Here is a 22,991-nt window from a genome sequence, read left to right as displayed (position 1 = left end):
AGGTCCTTGGCCTCCTCCATCGCCAGACCATGGCAACACGACACCTGGAGAAAGAGCGCCTCGTCTTCCACCTCGGAACCCTCCAACCACAAGGGATGAATGCAGATTTCTCCAGCTTCCTCATTTCCCCTCCCCCCACCTTATCTCAGTCCCAACCCTCAGACTCAGCACCGCCTTCTTGACCTGCAAACTTCTTCCTGACCTCTCCGCCCCCACCCCCTCTCCAGCCTAACACCCTCATCTTAACCTCCTTCCACCTATCCCATTCCCAACGCCCCTCCCCCAAGTCCCTCCTCCCTACCTTTTATCTTAGCCTGCTTGGTACACCCTCCTCATTCCTGAAGAAGGGCTTATGCCCGAAACGTCGATTGTCCTGCTCCTTTGATGCTGCCTGACCTGCTGCGCTTTTCCAGCAACACATTTTTCTGCTCTGATTTCCAGCATCTGCAGTCCTCACTTTCTCCTTCATTCTAGACAGGCTAGTCAGTCTACTCTTGGTCCTCTGTTCCTTTGGCCTAAGATAGAAATAACACTCCTGACCCACTGGTCACTCTAAATAGAGATGAGCCTCTCACTGGAAGGCAACTCAGTATTTAGAATCCATATTGTAGTCTTGACTTGCCAGGACTGTCTGAAACAATATCAGTATTCATCAGCTTTTGACCAAGACATAATGTTACCACTAAACTAGACTCTCCACTCCTACCCAGCTCTTAAATCTACTTGAGGCTTTTTTAATGAAACAGCAAGTTATTTGACAGCAAAACAGTGTATTTTTGAACTCCTCTACACTCTGACAAAACGTCACCTCAACCTGAAAAAATAACTTTTTGCAATCAAAGCTGAGAATTTCCAGAAAATTGTTTTATTTATATAATATATATGCATACATACTTGCCATTTATTCTAATGAGCATGGAAACCAGATTCTTAGTTATAAATATTTTCCTTGATTGTTATTTTTTCCTCAAGAAATTTCAAAGTAGTTACAGGTCTTAAATCCATCACAAACCACAGGGTGACAGCTGAAAATGTCTTGATCAGACTGCATTATAACAATCAAATGATAGGTTGTTTGCCCCTCTGTCACCCCTGCCTAGTCTCACCCAATAAACATCATCAGTTCAATCCAAAAATGTTACCTGAGTATAGCATTGGTTAGAGGACCTGACTATCTGTTATAAATGGGGAGAAAGTGAGGTCTGCAGATGCTGGAGATCAGAGCTGGAAATGTGTTGCTGGAAAAGCGCAGCAGGTCAGGCAGCATCCAGGGAACAGGAGAATCGACGTTTCGGGCATAAGCCCTTCTTCAGGAATGAGGAAAGTTTGTCCAGCAGGCTAAGATAAAAGGTAGGGAGGAGGGACTTGGGGGAGGGGCGTCGGAAATGTGATAGGTGGAAAGAGGTCAAGGTGAGGGTGATAGGTCAGACTGGGGTGGGGGCGGAGAGGTCGGGAAGAAGATCTCAGGTTAGGAAGGCGGTGCTGAATTTGATGGATTTGACTGAGACGGTGGGGGGAGGGGAAATGAGGAAACTGGTGAAATCCGAGTTCATCCCTTGTGGTTGGAGGGTTCCTAGCCGGAAGATGAGGCGTTCTTCCTCCAACCGTCATTGTTATAAATGAATCTGTTATAAATGAATATCAATGATGAGGACACTTACTATGTTGGAGGATTGGTACAGAAAAGCCATGCTGGGTGGGGTTTATTGCCCCACACAAGGTTACCAAAGGTAAAGGGTCCAGCCTCACTGAGTAGACCTCAGTTTGAATCTATTTAAATTGCATTTGAACAAATTTGAACAAGTATAAGTGACAGACATCATAGATTTTTTTTTAAAAATGTAGTTCTGTAGCAGGTAAACCTACCTGCAAGTGTTTCCACAATGACAAAAGGATGGTAAAATACACTAAATATAGTTAAGCAACTTTACAGGTATTTACCTCTGTTCCATATGTAAGAATAACTGCACAACTTTCGATCTTCATCAAATCTGATTATCCAAACAAAATGTTAACTTGTTCCTTCTCTGCTAAAGCAACTACTTCTAAAAATATCCCTACCCTAGTAAAGTTACAGATTAACCCCTTAGTAAATCAAAACATTTGCTTGACTACATTTTCCCTGAGGCAACTATGTACATTTCTTTTTACAAACCACTGATAATTATCAATTTGGGGGGAAAATGGTGATGCAATGCCTAAAATAACTGCAATGTGGATTAAAATGTACAGGTCACTAATGTAAAATGTCAGCTTAGAGTCATTCTCAACGTTGCACCTTTTTAGAGGGTGGGGGAGGCGTCACCTTAATTTTAGGGTTCTAGTTGGGGTCTGTTCTTCCCGGTATTCTATTTACACAGTGACAACCTCAGCAGGGTTCCTTCGTCAACGTCTACTTTCACCTCCTTCAATGCTAATTTATAAAGTCCCTTTTCATGTTCTGCACACAACCAGTAACCACGTGCCAACTCCGATTCAAACATTGAAAATTGTCCCTCGAGAGCCTTCCTGTAGAATATGATGTTGCGTTTGCTCCTATCCACTATTTCTTCTTCTGTGGTATTCTGCTCCTGATTTAAAAAAAAAGATTTAAAAAATCAAAATTTTTCACTGCATATCCAGGGCAGTTTATTCTAAGTGCAATATTTCCACTAAAAAAACTAAACATAATAAGGAGCAAAGAAACCAGACAATGCAGATACAGAAATCATTAAAATTCATGAAACAAGTTCTTATGCCCATAAAGGATACTGTGTTCACTTCCAGAGGAAGAGAATACTTCCTTTATTTTATAATGTTATACTTTGAGTACCTGGGAGTCTGAAATGACAAATGCTTACTGTGACCCTGTAAAGTCCTCCTTATGAACATCTAGGGGTTTTTGCCAAAACTTGGAGAGCCGTGGCTATACCAACACCACATGGACTGGTGCAGTTCAACAAGTGGTTTCCCATCACCCTCTTCCCTTACCAGTAGCATGTACCTTCCATGAATGAATTAAAAGACATGGATGTATTAAAGCTAAGGACATGCAACCCATTGCTATGTGGAGTGGAAATTTGTGTTTCCTCAACTGTATCTGCCTGAGAGGCTATTTTTGACTCCAAGTATTTTAAAAGCACTTGTAGCCCCCCATAGCCCATTAAATGTCAAGTTGAGCTTGAGACCCTTTTTGTACTGCTGATAGTGAGTGGGAGAAGGGTAACATGTTCCATTTCTCAAACCTGTTATCCCTCCTGGTCAGTATTGCAAAGCATGCCTTGAGGTGAAGGTTTATTATAATAATCTTAGAACTGCACTCACTAGAAATTCAATACATTTGGACTCGCTGCATGACATTTGATATGTCTTTGAGTTGTAATGAACTACAAAGGAGACTGGAAATGAATCCTTGAATCCACATGTTTTGCAGTTTGTTAACTCGTGGTAAATTACGTCAAACTTGATGCCTATGAAAAGGACAAAAACAAAGCATAAGCAATCATTTTTGTAACTAGAATCAAACTGGTCCCAGGAACCTGGGAATGTACATATGCACAGGACTTTAGGATATATTAGAATGCTGATTAACAAAAACACGCAAATCTTAACTTTATAAATAGAAGCACAGATTACAAAAGCAAGAAACTTAGGCTAGACCTTTATAAAAGTAAGGTTGGGCCCTGACCATAGCACTGTCCAATTTTGGCTTTGCATCGTTGGAAGGATGTCCAAGCCGTAATACGGAGAAGCTTTACTAGAATAGTGCCGGGTGAGGGACTTTAGTCATGTTGGGACACTGGCAAATTTGCGATTGTTTCCCTTACGTTAGAAAAGATTAAAATAAGATTTTATAGAGTTGTTCACAGTTCTGTAACATTTTGACATAGTAAGTCAGGAGTAACTTCTAAGTTTTAAAGGTCAGCACAGTTTAGACTAATTGAACTAAGTTAATTCCATCCCCCAAAATGGAGAATTCATTATTTTAATATGATAACTTTTTAAAATCTTTACTCCCACCACCAGCCATTCCACATTTTGCAATTCCCCCTTTCATGAAGATGTGTTCATGAGGTGGTATTGAGATCTGGTTGAACTGTGATGCTTTTGCTGATCAAATTGCCTTTCTATATCAATGACCCAGGGTCAAATGCTATTTGGATGAGATATTGGGGGATAGCCATGGAGCTAGTACAAACTGGTGTTAAGGCCTAGTTCTGGATGTAGGTTTGCTCACAGAGCTGAAAGGTTCTTTTTCAGATGTTTTATTACCATACTAGGTAACATCTTCAGTGACCCTCCGGACAGAGCTCAGTTTCAGATGTTAAGAAATTGGACCTGCCCTAAGATGTAGTATAATCTAACTGAGCTCAGATGCAAAATCACTCCCGTGTCCTTTATCAGGACTTTTGCCCAAAACATTGATTTTCCTGCTCCTCGGATGCTGCCTGACCTGCTGTGCTTTTCCAACACCACTCTAATCTAGACAACCCCTAGATGATGCAATTAGCCACAAAGCCATCAGGTAATCTGGTCAGTTTTAATCTCCTGCTCCAAATCAGCCCTTGGCAGGGCTCCTGAGAGACAGAGAGTTAATTTTGATCTAACACACATGAGGTGTCACCAGTCTCTGAGTTATGTTCTGCTAACTAATGATTGAAGTTTAAGAGAGCTGAAAGACCATCTTTCCCTTGAAAAACCCAAACTTACTTTCTTGTTGAAAGTTAGTCATGGAGCTGCCTGGTACAATTGTAGACATTATTGTTTTTTATAAATGTATTTGGCTATGTCATAACACCTCTGGAACAGGATGGTACTTGAATCTGGATTTTCTAACTCAGATGTAGACACTACCACTATGCCACAAGAGCTTTACCCTTTGCCTTTTCACTGGGTTGATTTGCAGATTGGAGAATGACCACTTTCACAAAACTTCTAATTGTAATTTCTGTGTATTTCTAGATATTCAGTTCCGAATAACTTACCATTCACTAAGTTGTCAGGCCTCATTGCTGATCACAGAGGGATTTAAAAAAATCAAATTAGTGACTAAGAGTCAGCAGCTAATTTCTATCTAGTCACACCACCCTTCCATTTTATTATAATTAAATAATTATTTTGCAAATATGAGAGACTGGGTGAGGGGAAGATCACAAGGAGTTGGGAGCTCAGATGCACAAGTAATTAAAAACAACAGTAGAAATGTATTTGGTCAGATGAGAATGTAATAGAATCTCAGGTTTTAGAGCAAGTGTTTGGGTACAGAAACTTCATGATTTGTTCATGGCATTTTGACAGCCTAAGCAAGACCAGTGTTTATTGCTTATTCCTAATTGTCTCTTGAGAAGATGGTGATGAACAGGCTTCTTGAACTGTTACAGTCCAGGTAATGAAGGGACACTCTCTGCTGCTAGAAAGGGGGTTCCATGATTTTTACCCCAGCAACAGATAAATAGACTCTGTGTCTCATGGCTGTCAGACAGGGATTGAGTGGGGTTTGTAATTGTAGAGTCTGTGGCCTGGCAAATCAGTACTGACATTAGGAGTTTGAGTTATCGGAGGGTAGAAGCAACTTTGGACAGTGGACAGTGTAGCTGGGATAAGAATGAACCATGGCACAGGGAGTGAGTTAGCAGTGGCTATGGGATATGCGGCAAGTTTCATAATCAGCATTGTACCAACAAAGTTAGAGAATGAACTGGTGGGACTTTCCGACCCAAGTCACTCAACATTACTTGGATTGGTGAATGGTCACTTCTAGGCACCACAATTTTAGAAGAATTTAAAGGCATTCAGTTCTGTTGATAAACAAGAGTAGTTGGGACTATTTTCCTTAGAGAAGAGGATACTTGATAGATATGTTCAAAACCATTACGAGGTTTTGTTGAGTAAGAAAGTGAGAAACTTCCTTATGATGCAAAATTGAGGATCAGAAGGCACACTTAAAGTAGTTGGCAAAAGAGGGAATGGTGATAGGAGGAAATGTTTTCATTGCAAAAGATGGTTCAGATCTGGAGGCCACTACCTGAGAGTGTGGTGCAGAGAGGGAGCTGGATCACCCATCTAACAAAGTAAAAATATACAGGTCCATGGGGAATGGGTTGGGAGTGTATGAGTAGGTGAATTCCTTTCCCACAGCCTCTTGCTATGCTGCAATCATTCTGCAGTTTTTTATACATTGACCCAATACAGCAAAACACTAAACCCAACAGGCACACAGCATGTCTGTATGGGCTTTATCCTGTTAATTATAGATTCTATTGCAATTGCTCAGCCTCTTTCAGTACATACATAAACACCTAACAAACAAGAAAATAAATTTAATCAGAACTTCAAAATGACACAAAATGTTCATTGATTATTCATTTGTTAAATTTCCCAACAAAAAAATACCATCAGCCTTTTCGATCTTATTCAGATCACGAAACTTTGCTTCTCCGCAACTTTCTTTTCCTGTGAATACCAATAGTTTCTGATGAAAATCCTTCACAAACACGCTGTCCTTGTGTGAAAATTCGAGACAGTCTTCCTCGAAATCTAAACAAAAATGAAGTATTTTACAGACAGGTGACAGCATCAAAAAGGTCTTTTCTAAAATCACAATTCCCATCGAATTCAAAATAGGAACCTGCTCCTGAGCCTGTGACATCATCGCAACCAATAACAATGGGAACACCATCACTTATGCGGATAATCTTCCTATGATAGTTCTGCACTGTGGAAATTATCAGAATGGAATTATGGCTCCACACTTCTGAAAGAATCTTGATTGGAATGTGTAGGGTTCTCACGTCCTGGAAAATCAGGCCCATAATTTAAAAACTTTAATGCATTATCAGAATTTTGGGATGGCATACTTCCTTAAAAGTCTTTACACTGTCCCCTACATCCTTATCTCTAATAAATGTAAACAGCTAGTGGTTTTGTTTATTACTCAGCTAGAAAGAACTGGGGTGACACTGGCTCAGTGGTTAGCACTGTTGCCTCACAGCACCATGGATCTGGGTTTGATTCCAGTCTCAGATAACTGTCTGTGTGGGTATCCTCTGGGTGTTCCAGTTTCCTTCCACAGTCCAAAGATGTGCAAGTTAGGTTGATTGGTCATGCTAAATTGACCCATAGTGTCCAGTGTTGCGCAGGTTGATGGGTTAGCCATAGTAAATATGGGGTTATGGGGATGGGGTGGGATGCTCTTCAGAAGGTCAGTGTAGACTCAATGGGCCAAATGGCCTATTTCTGCACTGTATGGATTCTGTGATTCTCTGACAAGTCATGAATTGTTCAAAATATATCCCACTAAGTGCTGTAGTAGTGCCACACATCATGATGGAGGCATTCAGTGTGAAGATGGGATACTGACAGATGCAAGTAGATTGGGGATGTCAAGAAATGTTTCCCTCACCACCAGCTACGATCCAGTCTCGCAATGTTTTCCTTTGGGACTCAGTTGTCTCAGTCAGTACTAGTGCTACTGAGTGTCTCTTGGTGGTGGAGTCCCCCACTCAGAGTACATTCTGTTCCTTAACGCCCTAAGTGCTTCTTGCAAGAAGTGTTCAGATTTTAGAGACCAATTAATGGTATTGCTATGGGTCTGGAATCAAGATATTAAGTAAGGATGGCAGATTTCCTTCCTTAAGAAAGGCAGTAGTGGGTTATACCACATGTAGCCAGATAGCCATTTAGTTTGCAATTTTCTCCAGTTTTAAAAAAATAATGTTTCACCATTTTATTTGGAAGGCAATGAACCTGGGTCTCCAGAGAAATATCACAATCTCTGGAATACAAGTCCAGCAACAACACCTCAATGTCATCACCTGCCTGGATTCTTTTTGCTGAAACTGTACTCTCTCCAGCATGCACCCCAGTTCTTTTAGCTTCTCAGTATCTCCTCACCAATGTTTGACTCCCTCCATCATTCCCTTAGCCATTCCCTGAATTGTCAGCTGTGGCTCAGTAGCTCTCCTCTTGGACTGAGAAGGTCATGACTTCTAATCCCACTTCAAAGCAAATGATCTTAGTTAGTGCTGTGCTGCCCAAACAGCTCTTTCGGATGATCTGTCAAGCCAATGATCCTGTACACCCTCCCAGCAGAATGGTAAGGACCCTATGGGCACTATTCCAAACAATGGATTTAACATTAAAAAGCACAGATGATCCTGTCATTATCATACAGCCATTTGCAGGGACTTGCTGTGTATACATTGGTTGTCCTGTTTCATTTATTTCAGGGACTATGCTTCAATAGTATTTTAATGATGTCATGCAAGATGCTATAAAAATGCAAGTTATTTTTTAAATATATTTACACAAGGATTTAAATGGATCATCAACTGCATTACAATAGAGAAAATAAACTTTATGTCGAGATGTCAAGGAGAGAGAAGGAAGTGTCTGACAGTATTGGAAGATGGAACCACAAAAATAGACTCTTCAGCATTTAAATATTTGGAAGTTTCCATATCTTACCTCTTGGAGATTCTTCATGTTTCCGCACAGGTTATAAAAGAAAAGAAAGAATTAATTCTTGACTGCTTGCTGTATTGGTTGTTATTGATAAGTATCATTCAAAAATGAATCATAAAATAAAACAGCTGTATATTGTCAGTTATAGATCAATGGCTAGCACTTTCACCTCCTACTGAAAAGACTCCACCTCAGAGTATTGAGCTAGGCAGACACTTTTATTGCAGAGTGCTGCATTGTGTGGAGTGCCATCTCTCAGATGTGATGTTAAACTGAGGCACCAACCAATAGTTCCAGTACTTCACTTTACAGTGCGGGGGGAGTTCTTCAGGCACTCAAGGCTGTCTGCATTAATTCTGTCATAAGAGACTCCATGCCAAAAGTAAAAGGAACAGTAAAGTGTTTTGGGAATTTGTGAATAGCATTCAACATCCCATCTGAAAGACAGCATTCCCTCAGTCCCGGTTTCTGAGTTCAGCTCTGCTGAATGGGACTTGAACCCATGGCTTTTTGACCCGCAGTGTCACCCACAACTGATGGCTAAATATAAAGTTAACATCTCATATCATTTCCTGGGTTGAACTGATACTTAACACACCAGGCAAGAAGTGTTTAACCTACACTGAGTATTCACGGAATAGTGAGTACCTGACTGCGGTGTGCCACAACAAATTATTCAAAATTATCAGCATTGACTAAAAACAATTCTTTTAAGGAAGGGTTTTTTTGGTCTTCTGAACCTTAAACAACATTTGGTGATCAATTTGCAAGGTGTAAAAGTCTGAGATTGTTCAGTGGGTTTGTTCTTTGAATTCTGAGCAATGTTATGGCTCTTGCTGAATTACCACACCAGGAAGTCTGTGGGTTTAGGTTTAAGAATTAGTCTGTTATCTAGTCACCAGAGAGCAGTTTGTTTATGCTTCAGACTTTGGGATGAGGGTATGGGAAATTAATAGTTGAAATGATGTCATCTATAACTTAAACCAAGGTTGATATCAGATTGTCCAAGAGAACTAACTGAAGGAAATGAGAAAATTAAATCCCTTCATCTAAATTTAAATGTCCCCTAATCATTTCAGATCCATATAATCCCTTAAAAAAACCAAAAGAATCGCAAATGCTGGAAATCAGAAGCAAAACAAAAAAGTTGTTGGAAAAACCCAGCAGGTCCAGTAGCATTCATGAGAAGGGTCAATAGACCTGGAACGTTAATTTTGCTTTCTTTCCACAGATGCTGCCTGACCTGCTGAGTTTTTCCAACAATTTCTGGTTTTGATTCCATATAATGCCTTGGCCAGTTCAGAATAATGGATTGTATGTGGATGAGCACTAGAAATGTCATAACATTCAATGTTGTAACATAAGCCACGTGTTGGAAAGTGAGATTAGTGTAGAAAGATCAGTGCAGACTCGATAGGTCAGAAGGGACTCTCCTGTGTGGTATAATTCAATTGTCCAAAGAGCCAAAAATGCTCAAGCTACTGATCAAAAAGTTAAAATGTTTAATTTCAGTCTTAATGGAAACAGTTATGCCTCTCTCTATCTTCTCTCTATCTCTGAGCAGGTTAGATTTGTAGATAATCATATTTTTCCATTCACACACCCAGCATCTGATCAGATATTGATATTTTCAAGAGCTGGGGCTTTTCAAAGTAAATTTCAATACTTTTCTTTTTCAGACTTGGTCATGTTCACATCCTGCATGTGCAAAGTTGGTAAGATCTCAATGTTCCAAAAGTTGTAATGTGTTAGTGGCTGCATGAAAGTCACTAAGTGCAGCACAAAGATGTAGAAGCAAGTTCTGGTTAAATTGTAAGGAGCCCCAGTTGCCCCCATGAGAATCTAACCTTCTGAATTTTTAACATGTATGGATGGTGATGTGTTACAGTTCACTGAGAATCCAAGTTATTGTGGTGACAAGTACCTTTAATTGCATGTTATAATCAACATTCCCTGAAATTTGAAACAAAAACAGAAATTGCTAGGGAAACTCGGCAGGTCTCACAGAACCTGTGGAGAGAGAGAGAAACAGATTTAATGTTTTAGTTCCAGTTCTGAAGAAGAGTCGCTGGAACCAAAACATGAAATCTGAGACATCCCTACTGCTGAACTCCAATCCCTCTTGTACTGAAGGTACAGTATACCATTTGCCTTCCTAATTGCTTGATGCAGTTGCCTGTTATTTTCATTTACTGGTGTACAAGAAAACAGAGGTCATTTTGTGCTCTACACTCCCCAATATATTGCCATTTAAATACTTTATATTTATTTTTTCCATACTAAACTTCACATCTAACCTTGTTGTACTGCATTTGTCATGTGTTTACCCACCCACTCAACTTGTCTAGATCACTTTAAGACTCCTTGCATTTCCTAAAAACTCACAATCTTGCCCTGTTTTGTGTCATCAGTAAACTTGGAAATGTTGCAGTTCTAGGTCATTAATATATAATGTGAATAATGGGGTCTAAGTACCGATCCTTGCAGTACCCTACCAAACATTACTTGCCATTTAGAAAAGACCCATTTATTCCCACTCTGTTTCCTGTCTGTCAAACAATTCTTAATCCATGCCAATATATTGTTCTGTATCCCATGTGCTTTAAGTTTGTCTCCTAAACTCTAATGAAGGAGCTTATCAAAAGCCCTCTGAAAATCTAAATTGCATCTACTCTGGTAATTACATCCTCAAAGAATTCCAGTGGGTTTGTTAAGCATGATTTACCTTTCATCAATCCAGGTCTCATTTAATTGGAGAGACAGGCCGCCTACTTGTTCTATTATCGCATCTTTTATTATAGGCTGTAGTATTTTCCACATCTGTTAGTCTAACAGGTCTGTAATTGTCTGTTTTATCGCTTCTCTTTTTTAAATAGTGGGTTAAAACGGCCACCGTTTAATCTGTAGGAATTCTCCAGTGTGTGTAGAACTTTGGAAGATGACAACCAATATATCCAATATTTACAGGGCCACTTCCTTTAGTAGGAGAAAGTGAGGTCTGCAGATGCTGGAGATCAGAGCTGAAAATGTGTTGCTGGAAAAGTGCAGCAGGTCAGGCAGCATCCAAGGAGCAGGAAAATCGACGTTTCGGGCATGAGCCCTTCTTCAGGAATGAGGAGAGTGTGCCAAGCAGGATAAGATAAAAGGTAGGGAGGAGGGACTTGGGGGAGGGGTGTTGGAAATGCGATAGGTGGAAGGAGGTTAAGGTGAGGGTGATAGGCCAGAGTGGCGGTGGGGGGCGGAGAGGTCAAGAAGAAGATTGCAGGTTAGGAAGGCGGTGCTGAGTTCGAGGGATTTGACTGAGACAAGGTGGGGGGAGGGGAAATGAGGAAACTGGAGAAATCTGAGTTCATCCCTTGTGGTTGGAGGGTTCCTAGGCGGAAGATGAGGCGCTCTTCCTCCAGCCATCGTGTTGCTATGGTCTGGCGATGGAGGAGTCCAAGGACCTGCATATCCTTGGTGGAGTGGGAGGGGGAGTTGAAGTGTTGAGCCACGGGGTGGTTGGGTTGGTTGGTCCGGGTGTCCCAGAGGTGTTCTCTGAAACATTCAGCAAGTAGGCGGCCTGTCTCTCCAATATAGAGGAGGCCACATCGGGTGCAGTGGATGCAGTAAATGATGTGTGTGAAGGTGCAGGTGAATTTGTGACAGATATGGAAGGATATCCGCCACAAATTTTCCAGCAACACATTTTCAGCACTTCCTTTAGTAGTCTCGGATGTAGATTATCAAGCTCTGGAGATTTGTCAGCCTTTAACCCCATTAATTTTCCAAAGAATTTTCTCACTAATACTGATTTTCATTAATTATGTTCTCTCACTAGATCTAGACCTATTTCCAGGAGGTTATTTGTTCCCACTTTTGTGTTCAATTCTTCTGTTATTTCTTTGTTCCCCATTAAAATTTCCCCAGTTTTTGACTGTGAGGTGCTTGTATTTGTCCTTAGTAATCATTTTCTCTTCTCATTTTTATATAAGATTTTATGATCAGTTTTTATGTTCCCTGCAATTTTGCTCTCGTCCTCTATTTCACCCCTCTTGAGCAAACTTTTTGTCCTTAGGCTTGCTGCGTAGGTTTCCTCCGGGTGCTCCGGTTTCCTCCCACAGTCCAAAGATGTGCAGGTCAGGTGAATTGGCCATGCTAAATTGCCCATAGTGTTAGGTAAGGGGTAAATGTAGGGGTATGGGTGGGTTGCGCTTCGGCGGGGCGGTGTGGACTTGTTGGGCCGAAGGGCCTGTTTCCACACTGTAAGTAATCTAATCTAATCTAATCTAATCTAAATTTTGCAATTCTCCAAATCCTCCAAATGCTACATATATGGGCAACTCTAAATGTCTCCTCTTTAAATCTGATATCCCAAATTTCATGTGTTTTATTTATTTTTATTACATGTTTTTTTTATGTCAGACAGGAATTAATCATTGTTGTATTTCATGCACATTTTTTTTAAATATGAAGTGTTGCCAATTTGCTCTTAACCCCTGTAACACATTTCTGCAACCCATCCTTGCCAACCTGTGCCTCATACTCTCATGGTTCCTTTTTATTCAAATCAGGACCCTGTTTCAGCTATGACCACTTCAATAATTATGTTAAACCTGCATTGAACTTATGCGACACTTGGAACACTGTGTGGAGTTGTTTTATATTTATATATAAAAGTCTATTTAGAGGTGATAGGACAGTGTAGTAAAGGTTTACAAGGATGATGCCTGAAATGTCTGGGAATGATTCAGTCTTTTCCCTTGAAAACAAAATAAGGCTGAGAGGTAACCTAATCGAGGTGAAGGGTTTTGGAAATTTATAATAGAGTTTGATAGAATGGAAACCAAGAGAACATTTTCTCTTGTGGATAAAACAACGCCACAGGGGCTGGTATCCTGTCACCAAGTCACCCTTTACTTAGAGAGTCATAGAGATGTACAGCATGGAAACAGACCCTTCAGTTCAACCCGTCCATGCCAACCAGATATCCCAACCCAATCTAGTCCCATCTGCCAGCACCCAGCCCATATCCCTCCAAACCCTTCCAATTCATATACCCATCCAAATGTCTCGTAAATGTTGCAGTTGTACCAGCTTCCACCATTTCCTTTGGCAGCTCATTCCATACACGTACCACTCTCTGCGTGAAAAAGTTGCCCCTTAGGTTTCTTTTATCTTTCTCCTCTCACCCTAAACCTATGCCCTCTAGTTCTGGACTCCCCTACCCCAGGGAAAAGACTTTGTCTTTTTATCCTATTCATGCCCCTCAATTTTGTAAGCCTCTATAAGATCACCCCTCAGCCTCTGACACTCCAGGGAAAACAGCCCCAGTCTGTTCAGCCTCTCCCTATAGCTCAAATCCTCCAACCCTGGCAACATCTTTGTAAATCTTTTCTGAACCCTTTCAAGTTTCACAAAATCTTTCCGATATGAAGGAGACCAGAATTGCACGTAATATTCCAACAGTGGCCTAACCAATGTCCTGTACAGCCGCAACATGACCTCCCAACTCCTGTACTCAATACTCTGACCAATAAAAGAAAGCATACCAAACGCCTTCTTCACTATCCTATCTACCTGCGACTCCACTTTCAAGGAGCTATGAACCTGCACTCCAAGGTCTCTTTGTTCAGCAACCCTCCCTAGGACCTTACCATTAAGTGTATAAGTCGTGCTAGGATTTGCTTTCCCAAAATGCAGCACCTCGCATTTATCGGAGTTAAACTTCATCTGCCACTTCTCGGCCGATTGGCTCATCTGGTGAAGTTCCTGTTGTAATCTGAGGTAACCCTCTTCGCTGTCCACTACACCTCCAATTTTGGTGTCATCTGCAAACCTACTAACTGTACCTCTTATGCTCACATCCAAATCATGTATGTAAATGACAACAAGTAGAGGACCCAGCACCGATCTTTGTGGCAATCCACTGGTCATAGGCCTCCAGTCTGAAAAACAACCCTCCACCACCACCCTCTGTCTTCTACCTTTGAGCCAGTTCTGTATCCTAATGGCTAGTTATCCCTTTTTTCCGTGAGACCTAACCTTGCTAACCAGTCTTCCATGGGGAACCTTGTAGAACGTTTTACTGAAGTCCAAATGGATCACATCTACTGCTCTGCCCTCATCAATTTCCTTTTGTTACTCCTTCAAAAACGCAATCAGGTTTGAGAGACATGATTTCCCACGCACAAAGCCAAGTTGACTATCCCTCATCAGTCCTTGCCCTTCCAAATAACTGTACGTCCTGTCCTTCAGGATTCTCTCCAACAACTTGCCCACCACCGAGGTCAGGCTCACTGGTCTATAGTTCCCTGGCTTGTCCTTACTACCCTTCTTAAATAGTGACACCACGTTAACCAACCTCTAGTCTTACGGCACCTCACCTGTGACTATCGATGATACAAATATCTAAGCAAGAGGCCCAGCAATCACTTCTCTAGCTTCCCACAGAGTTCTGGGTACACCTGATCAGGTCCTGGGGATTTATCTACCTTTATGCATTTCAAGACATCCATCATTTCCTCCTCTGTAATATGGACATTTTGCAAGGTGTCACCACCTATTTCACTACTTCCTATATCTTTCATATCCTTTTTTCAGTAAATACTGATGCAAAATACTCGTTAAGTATCTCTCCCATTTTCTGCGGCTCCAGATAAAGGCCACCTTGCTGATCTTTGAGGGGTCCTATTCTCTCCCTAGTTACCCTTTTGTCCTTAATGTACTAATAAAAACCCTTTGGATTCTCCTTAACTCTATTTGCAAAAGCTATCTCATGTCTCCTTTTTGCCCTCCTGATTTCCCTCTTAAGTATACTCCTACTTCCTTTATACTCTTAAGGATTCACTCGATTTATCCTGTCTATACCTTACATATGCTTCTTTCTTTTTCTTAACCAAACCCTCAATTTCTTTCGTCATCCAGCATTCTCTATATCTACCAGCCTTTCCTTTCACCATGACAGGAAATTACTTTCTCTGGATTCTGGTTATCTCATTTACACATGGAGAGTCCTTCACACTGATCCAGGTCCCTCAGTCTTTTTGTGTGTGTGCGCGCAGGTGTAGGACACAGTGAAGAACAATGAGTGTGTAAATCTTTATTTATATTCCACCACCAGGATGAAAGGAAACACTCGAATGGCAAGTGCCCTTCTCAACAAAGGGCAATGCTGTGTGATCAAAAAGTCAAGGGGAGGGCAGGGATTAAATCAAAGACACTCCTCTTTTTATTTCCGGTTATGTTTTTCCCCCCTCTTTCTCCTTGCCCCCACACTACCACCTAACTGCGGTAGTGCTTATATTTTCCCCAGCACCCATGTTGTGTGTGTGCAGGTGTGAGACACAGTGAAAGACAGGAGGCGTACAAATCTTCAAATCAATTTCCACCAGCAGGAAGAAAGGAAACATCAGGATGGCCAGTGACAAGCAGTGCCCTTCTCAACAAAGGGCAATGCTGCGTGATCAAACAGTGAAGGGGAGGGCAGGGATCAAATCAAAGACACTCCTGTTCTTTTTTTTTCTGGGCGGGGTCCCAGAGACCAGCAGTGGGAGTGCTGGTCTCTCCTTCTCCTTCTCTCTTCCTGTAGGGCAGCTGGTCTAGGGATAGTCGCCTTCAAGGAGAGTCCTTGCACATACACTCAAATTAGGCAAACACCCAAGTGGCCAGTGACAAACACTGCCCTTCACATCAAAAGGCAGTGCTGTGTGATCAAACAGTGAAGGGGAATGAGTCCCCTGTTTATTTTTTTTAACCCCCACACTACCGCCTAAGTGCGGTAGACACTCCTGCTCTTATCTATCAGCCAATGCTCTCTGATTGGACTGGATTAACAGCCCCAGTCAGACAATGCTTATTCTATGAGGTCCACCTGGGCTGAATTTATCACAATCACTTAATTGGGGTAATTTTACGTGAGGGAAAATATGAGGTATGAGTGGAGCATTATCACCCACACACACTGGTTGGACCAAATGACTATTTTATGTTGTATATCGTATATAACCAGAACTTTATCTCAATTCCTTCTAATTGTTTTTTCTGCTGCATAGTCCTCATGAAGCTATGCATCTTAGAGGAAATTACTTAACAATACAGTTCAATTGAGTTTAATTAAATCTTCCAGATAAAGAACAAGCATTTCCATGGTTACATTCGAGCCTAAAGAAGGAGCACACGGTATCTACCAACACCCTCAAGCTGTTCAGGGAGAGGTGTGCGCTGCAGGGAGTGGAGAGTTTTATTTCCCCCTCCAACTCTATTTTGGTTTAATCCCTGCCCTCCCCTTCACTGTTTGATCATGCAACATTGCCCTTTGTCGAGAAGGGCATTACTTGTCACACTGACCACTCGGATGGTGGAAAATGAATAAACATTTCTACACCTGTTGTCTTTCACTGTCTCACACCTGCATATACACACACACAAGTGCTGAGGCAAATTAGAAGCACTACCACTGTTAGGTGGTCGTGTGGGAAATAAGGGGGAAAAAGAGACAAAGGAAAAAAGAACAGGCATTTGCTAATTTGCCCCCAGTCTAATTTTCCATTAACTTTCAAAATTCTGCTCATTTTGCAATTCCAGCAAATGGAATATTAACACAAAACCCTCAGTATCAGATGAGAGGCTGTTGAATCTGTTTCTGCTAGCCTTGTCCTTGGAAGCAGATCCTCACTCAATAAGGATGTGGTGAAATATTCACTCTGCAAATGAGACCATCTCACTGAGCCCTCACTGTGATTCAGTGAGTTTACTGAGTGAATAATTAACTCTGCCACACACCCCAGTGAGTGTGCAATCTGAGAACTGCAGCTGGCCCCCATGCCCCAGAATAGGAAAGAAAAAAATCAGTCAGGGTGCCAGATTCTAAAATAAAAAACAAAGAGCCGCAAAAACTGGAAATCTGAAACAAAAACAAATTGCTGTAGAAACTCAACAGGTCTGGCATCATCTGTGGGGACAGCAAAACAAATTTAATGTGTCTGTTCCAGCAACCCTTCTGCAGAACCAAAACATTAAATCTGTTTCTCTCTCTACAGGTGCTATCAGACCTGTTGAGCTTCTCCAGCAATTTCCATTCTTGTTTCAAATTACAGGGAACATGTACTTTTAAATAGATGTTGTAGTCAATGTCACCACAACAACTTAGATTCTGAGTGAACTGTAACACATCACCATCCACATGTGTTAAAATTGACAAAACTAAAACCCTCTAGACTGGGGAGAAGAAGACATTAATCTGGGACACTCGATTATTAGATCTGTGACAGTCTACAATGCTACCATTTCCCCCATTCTTGTTTCAGTGTCTGTGTCTGGGTTTGTATGCTTGTGTTTGCACGTATGCGCACATATTGCAGTCATTCGGCCTGTTGGTCTATGTTAGGTTAATTTTGTAAAAGAATAAAGAGCCTCGATGGAAGAGGCAAGAGAGTTAAGTCTGTGTGACTTCAAATTCTCCAGAATTCAGAGAGGGTGAACGGAGACCTCAATGAGTGGGGAGTTTTCTAATCCAACATTGGGTTCAGAATTTGCGTCTTTATTTTTCTTCCCAAATATCAAATGTGAATCATTCAAAAAAGACCTACCTTCAAGCCACAAGATGCCATTCTTGAACTCAACTGGTCTCAGTTTCTGCCACTTTTCCATTTCTTGTAGGATAAGAGACTGAGGAATAACAACAATAAATCATGAAACTTATTTACAAACGAGTCATTATATTATCAATTGAATGAAGGAACTGAGGGCATTCTGGCTAAGTTTGCAGACAATATAAAGATAGGTAGAGGGACAGGTAGCATTGAGGAAGCAGGGAGGCTGCAAAAGGATTTGGACAGGTTAGGAGAGTGGACAAAGAAGTGGCAGATGGAGTACACCGTGGGAAACTGTGAGGTCATGCACTTTCGTAGGAAGAATAGAGGCATGGACTTTTTTGTAAATGGGGAGAAAATTCAGAAATCTGAAGTGCAAAGTGACTTGGGAGTTCTCATCCAGGATTCTCTCAAGGTAAACTTGCAGATTGAGTCAGTAGTTAGGAAGGCAAATCCAATGATGGCGTTTATTTTGAGAGGACTTGAATGTATTAGCAGGGATGTACTTCGGAGGCTCTGTAAGGCTCTGGTTAGAACACATTTGAAGTATTGTGCACAGTTTTGGGTCCCATACCTCAGGAAGAATGTACTGGTGCTGCAGCATGTTCAGAGGAGGTTCACAAGAATGGTCTTGGGAATGAAAAGTTTAACATATGAGGCATGTTTGAGGACTGGGTCTATACTCAATGGAGTTTAGAAGGGACCTAATTGAAACTTGCAGAATACTCAATGGCTTGGACAGAGTAGATGTTGGGAAGATGTTTCCATTGGTAGAGATTAGGACCTGAGAGCACAGCCTTCGAGTAAGGGGAAGGCTTTTTAGAACAGAGATAAGGAGAAACTTCTTCAGCCAGACAATGGTGAATCTGTGGAATTCATTGCTACAGGAGACTGTGGAGGCCAGGTCATTGAGTACATTTAAGACTGAGAGATTGTTTCTTGAGTATCAAGGGAACCAAGGGTTACAAGGAGAAAGCAAGAGAATGGGGTTGAGAAACTTATCAGCCATGATTGAATGGCGGAACAGACCTGATGGGCTGAATGGCCTAATTTCTGCTCCCATGTCTTATGGTCTTAATCAGTTACCAGTCCAGATTACTTCCCCCAGGGATCACCTGTCCTGGAATCATCCAAAGAGTGTCTAATAATTCCCGACAGTCAGCTGGGTCAGGACACCAATTTTATCTACAAAAATATCAAAATATCCCAACCTGAGGAGTCTACATACCAGTAATTAGCCAAAGTCAAAAATAATTATGGACAATGGTTTTATGATCACAGGGACTTGGTTGAAGGAAGAGCATGATTGGCAACTAAATGTTCCAGGATATAGATGCTTCAGACAGGACAGGGAGGGAAGTAAGGGGAGGGGTAGGAGTTGCATTGCTGGTCACGGATGATATCAGACTGTGCTAAAGGTGGACAATATGGAGGGCTTGAGCAGTGAGGCATTATGGGTAGAACTTAGAAATAAGGGTGCAGTTACATTGGTGGGGCTGTATTACAGGCCTCCCAACAGCAAGGGACATGCCTATCCTGCACTATCTTCAACCTAGCTTTTTAAAGCCTCCCACATATCAAATGTGGACTTTCCTTCAAATAGCTGTGTCCAATCCCCATTTCCCAGCTCCTACCTAATTTTGATATAATTGGCCTTGGCCTGGTTTTCAGCAGAGAAGAGTTCTGAAGAAGTCATATCAGACTTGAAACATTGTTTGTCTCTACAGATGCTGCCAGACCTGCTGAGTTTCTTCAGCTGTTTTTATTTCAGATTTATTTTGTTTTTATGCTACATAATCAACTTTGCCTGAGAACAGGGGGCAGAGGCTGAATGACCATTGGACAACTCAGACCTGAATCCAGGTTCCTGTGTTTCATTAAACTCATCACAGAAGCTTAAGTCTAGTAGCTATCAGCATAAGTACATTTTCTAATACATGAGAAATGAGAATGTGGATCTTGCTGTTACAGAGGAAGTGGGTGAAGTTAATCATTTCAATGTATTTTAAGGGGAAGCTGGGCAGACGACTCAGGTAACTCATGGTTTGCAATGCAGGATGATACCAACTGTGTGGTTTGGGTAGATTGGCCATGCTAAATTTCCCATATTGTTCAGGGGTGTGCAGGGTAGGTGGATTAGCCATGGTAAAAACCCTCATGTAGGGTTACTGGGATGGGGTGGGTCTGGGTGAGATGTTCTTTGGAGGTCAGTGCCTCTTTTTACACTGTAGGGATGCTGTGATTCTATATGGAGAGAATGAGACTCAGATGGTCTACTCATTGCTATGTTTTGTCAGATTGTGGGTTGGGACCTATCAGAAGGGGATGGAGCCAGGTCCCTTCAGGGACACCTTGCCTTTCACAGAATGTTTTTCTGTCTAGTCCTAGGTTTGGTGTCTAATGTTAGTGAGACTTGTACATTGAATTATGGTGATTTTTACAGCACAGAAAGGCCAGAAGACATAGGAGAGAAATTAGAGGTAAAAACAATGACTGCAGATGCTGGAAACCAGATTCTGGATCAGTGGTGCTGGAAGAACATAGCAATTCAGGCAGCATCCGAGGACAGGCAAAATCGACGTTTCGGGCAAAAGCCCTAATGAAGGGCTTTTGCCCGAAACGTCGATTTTGCCTGTCCTCGGATGCTGCCTGAATTGCTATGCTCTTCCAGCACCACTGATCCAGAATAGGAGAGAAATTAGGCCATTCAGCCCATCAAGTCTGCTTTACCATTCGATCATGACTGATCAGTTTTTCAACCCCATTTTCCCCACTTTCTCCCCATAACCTTTGATCTCCTGGGCAATTATCCATCTCTGTTTTAAATATACTCAGTGACCTGGCCTTCGCAGTCTTCAGTGGCTGGCTAAAGAAGTTTCTCCTTATCTCCCTTTACCCTAACGTTGTGCTCTCAGATCCTTGTCTCTCCTGCCAACCGGAACACCTTCACAACATCCACTCTGACAGGGCCATCTGCTCTATAGTGGTGCTAATGCTGCACATAAACCTCTTCCCAATCTCACCCCATCATCAGCATAATGCTTTCTCCCTCATAGTTTAAACAGATTTTCCTTGAAATGATATTCACTACTGGCTGTGGGAGCGAGTTCTATACTCGCCACACTCTCTGGGTAAAGACATTTCTCCTGAATTCCAAATAGGATTCATCAGTGCTTATTGCGCTTCCCAGCTTCGGTCAGCTGCCCACCACACAGGTGGAAATATATTTACTATATTGACTCCTGTGTCCCCTCCAAACTGCACAGTAGCAGGAAAAATGAGAGGAAACTTAGGCTGAACCGATCAAAATTTTCCAGAAATGTAAACACTTTCAGTAGATCAACCCTCCGGCATAAAGAGTATCAGCCTATCTCGAGCTGGGTGTGTACGTCAAACTCCAATCCTGTAATACCTATGTATTCTTTTTTTGTCAAAGTAGATCTGTTTCACAATTTAGCGGTAGTTTAACCAAGGGTCACCTAATGAGCCTCCTATTCGATTCCATCACTTCAAAATTAAACATCAACGTTAATTATTAGAAAACCAAAAAAAAAACACTTACTTTAGTGAGAATCACTCTGGTGACTATGTCCACCCTCCGCCTTGCAAACATAGATTGTGTATTCTCCTGCTTCTGTACAAACTGAGCTTTTTATCCACCCACAGCTGACAGATGATTCATTTCCTTCAGTGATGTCATTTATTGCACTTTCTCCCTCGGTGTATTTCTAATTTATTTGAAGGAAGTGCGATCACGGGTTAAACCAGTATTTATTGCCCAAACCTAATTACTCTCGAGGCAGTGGTGTTGAGCTGCAGCCTTGGAGGCAGCCGGACAAAGTGCCAGGATTTCGGCAGAAGTTTTATCAGCTTTCAACTCTTCATTGACTGTTTCAGGTGAGATTGATACAACCAGCCCCCACCACTCAGACACTGCCCTTACCTCACCTCCCACCACACCTCCACCCCTCACACACCCCTCACACAACCCCAATCCCACATCCACTCCCAAATGCTCGAAACACGCTCCCCCATCCTTCATGCACTCATTACACACTGTGAGATCTCATATTTTTAATGAGAGTCCGAGTCGCGGGGCAGATTCAGGTGACCTTTATTGTGATTTACATATCAGGTGCAGCACAGCAAAAAAGCTTCACAATGTCTTATACAATTTAGAGTACACACATCAACAACCCCACCTTGTTCAAATACAGTTGGTCAGCAGCCCGCGGCATTACCCCTCTGTAATCAGCTTTCCAGTACAGCATCTTAGACAATTTAAGCTTGCCTCAGCAAAACGACAGAGGTGGACATGCTTGTGGTCCACCCCCCAAATCACTCATGATATTTTCCAGACTCTCATCTCCCTTTTTGAGGCCTTTCACAATGGATACTGTATTCAAGTAACATTTGCCAACTGCATGTGTTAACTGCCAATTAATTAGATACTTACCTATCACTTCAGGAACTGTTTAAATCCCTCACTACAGGAAATACAAAGGGATATTAATTTTTGATCAGATCCAACAAAGTTATGTGGTTACTAATGTTGAATTCTTTAAAAATTGTTTGGAATGTGGATTGAATGAACACATTAAGAATGTCTGCTAATCTCTGTATTCCTTTCTCCCTGTAATGATAAGGGGTTGCTTTTATTGTCTGAAACTGGATTGGATATTTCTCTTCAATGCTTTGAGTGCTATAACTAATTTGGAATCTAGATCTATAATTATTGATTAAACAATTAGTTAGTGTATTATGCATTAGCTGCAATCTTGTATTGCTATTGTTATCAAATGAGAAATCTATGTCTTAGCACATTCAACAACCTTGAGTAAATGTTAGTCAGCTGTGTTCTGCTGTATTAGCCATGGGAGCTGTCAGTCATTTTGTGCTGCTGAGTCATGGGGAGACCTAACACACAACACCCCCACCCATCACACACTATTCTCCATCCCTCTCACACTCCCCCAA

The 22,991-nt window shown here is 41.6% G+C and overlaps 1 protein-coding gene across 2 annotated transcripts; it reads right to left on the bottom strand.

Annotated features, from left to right (window-relative positions):
• Positions 1-408: 408 nt before the first annotated feature.
• LOC122540580 (interleukin-18-like) lies at positions 409-21,637 on the bottom strand. Of its 2 annotated transcripts, XM_043676458.2 has the most exons (7): positions 21,577-21,637; positions 18,012-18,090; positions 8,446-8,457; positions 6,373-6,516; positions 4,965-4,991; positions 3,304-3,449; positions 409-2,570 (listed from the first exon to the last, which is right to left on the bottom strand). In XM_043676458.2, the coding sequence occupies exons 1-7, from the start codon at positions 21,625-21,627 to the stop codon at positions 2,349-2,351; spliced, it is 681 nt and encodes a 226-aa protein (XP_043532393.1). In that variant the 5' UTR covers positions 21,628-21,637; the 3' UTR covers positions 409-2,348. The 2 variants fall into 2 exon arrangements, with proteins under 2 accessions (XP_043532393.1, XP_043532394.1); XM_043676459.2 differs by lacking the exon at positions 4,965-4,991.
• Between the last annotated feature and the right edge of the window lie 1,354 nt (positions 21,638-22,991).

Source organism: Chiloscyllium plagiosum, unplaced genomic scaffold (assembly GCF_037043375.1).
Source record: "Chiloscyllium plagiosum isolate Xiang-an unplaced genomic scaffold, Cpla_swu_hap1 HiC_scaffold_29, whole genome shotgun sequence".
NCBI lineage: Eukaryota > Metazoa > Chordata > Chondrichthyes > Orectolobiformes > Hemiscylliidae > Chiloscyllium > Chiloscyllium plagiosum.
This window is presented reverse-complemented; position numbering and strand designations above follow the sequence as displayed.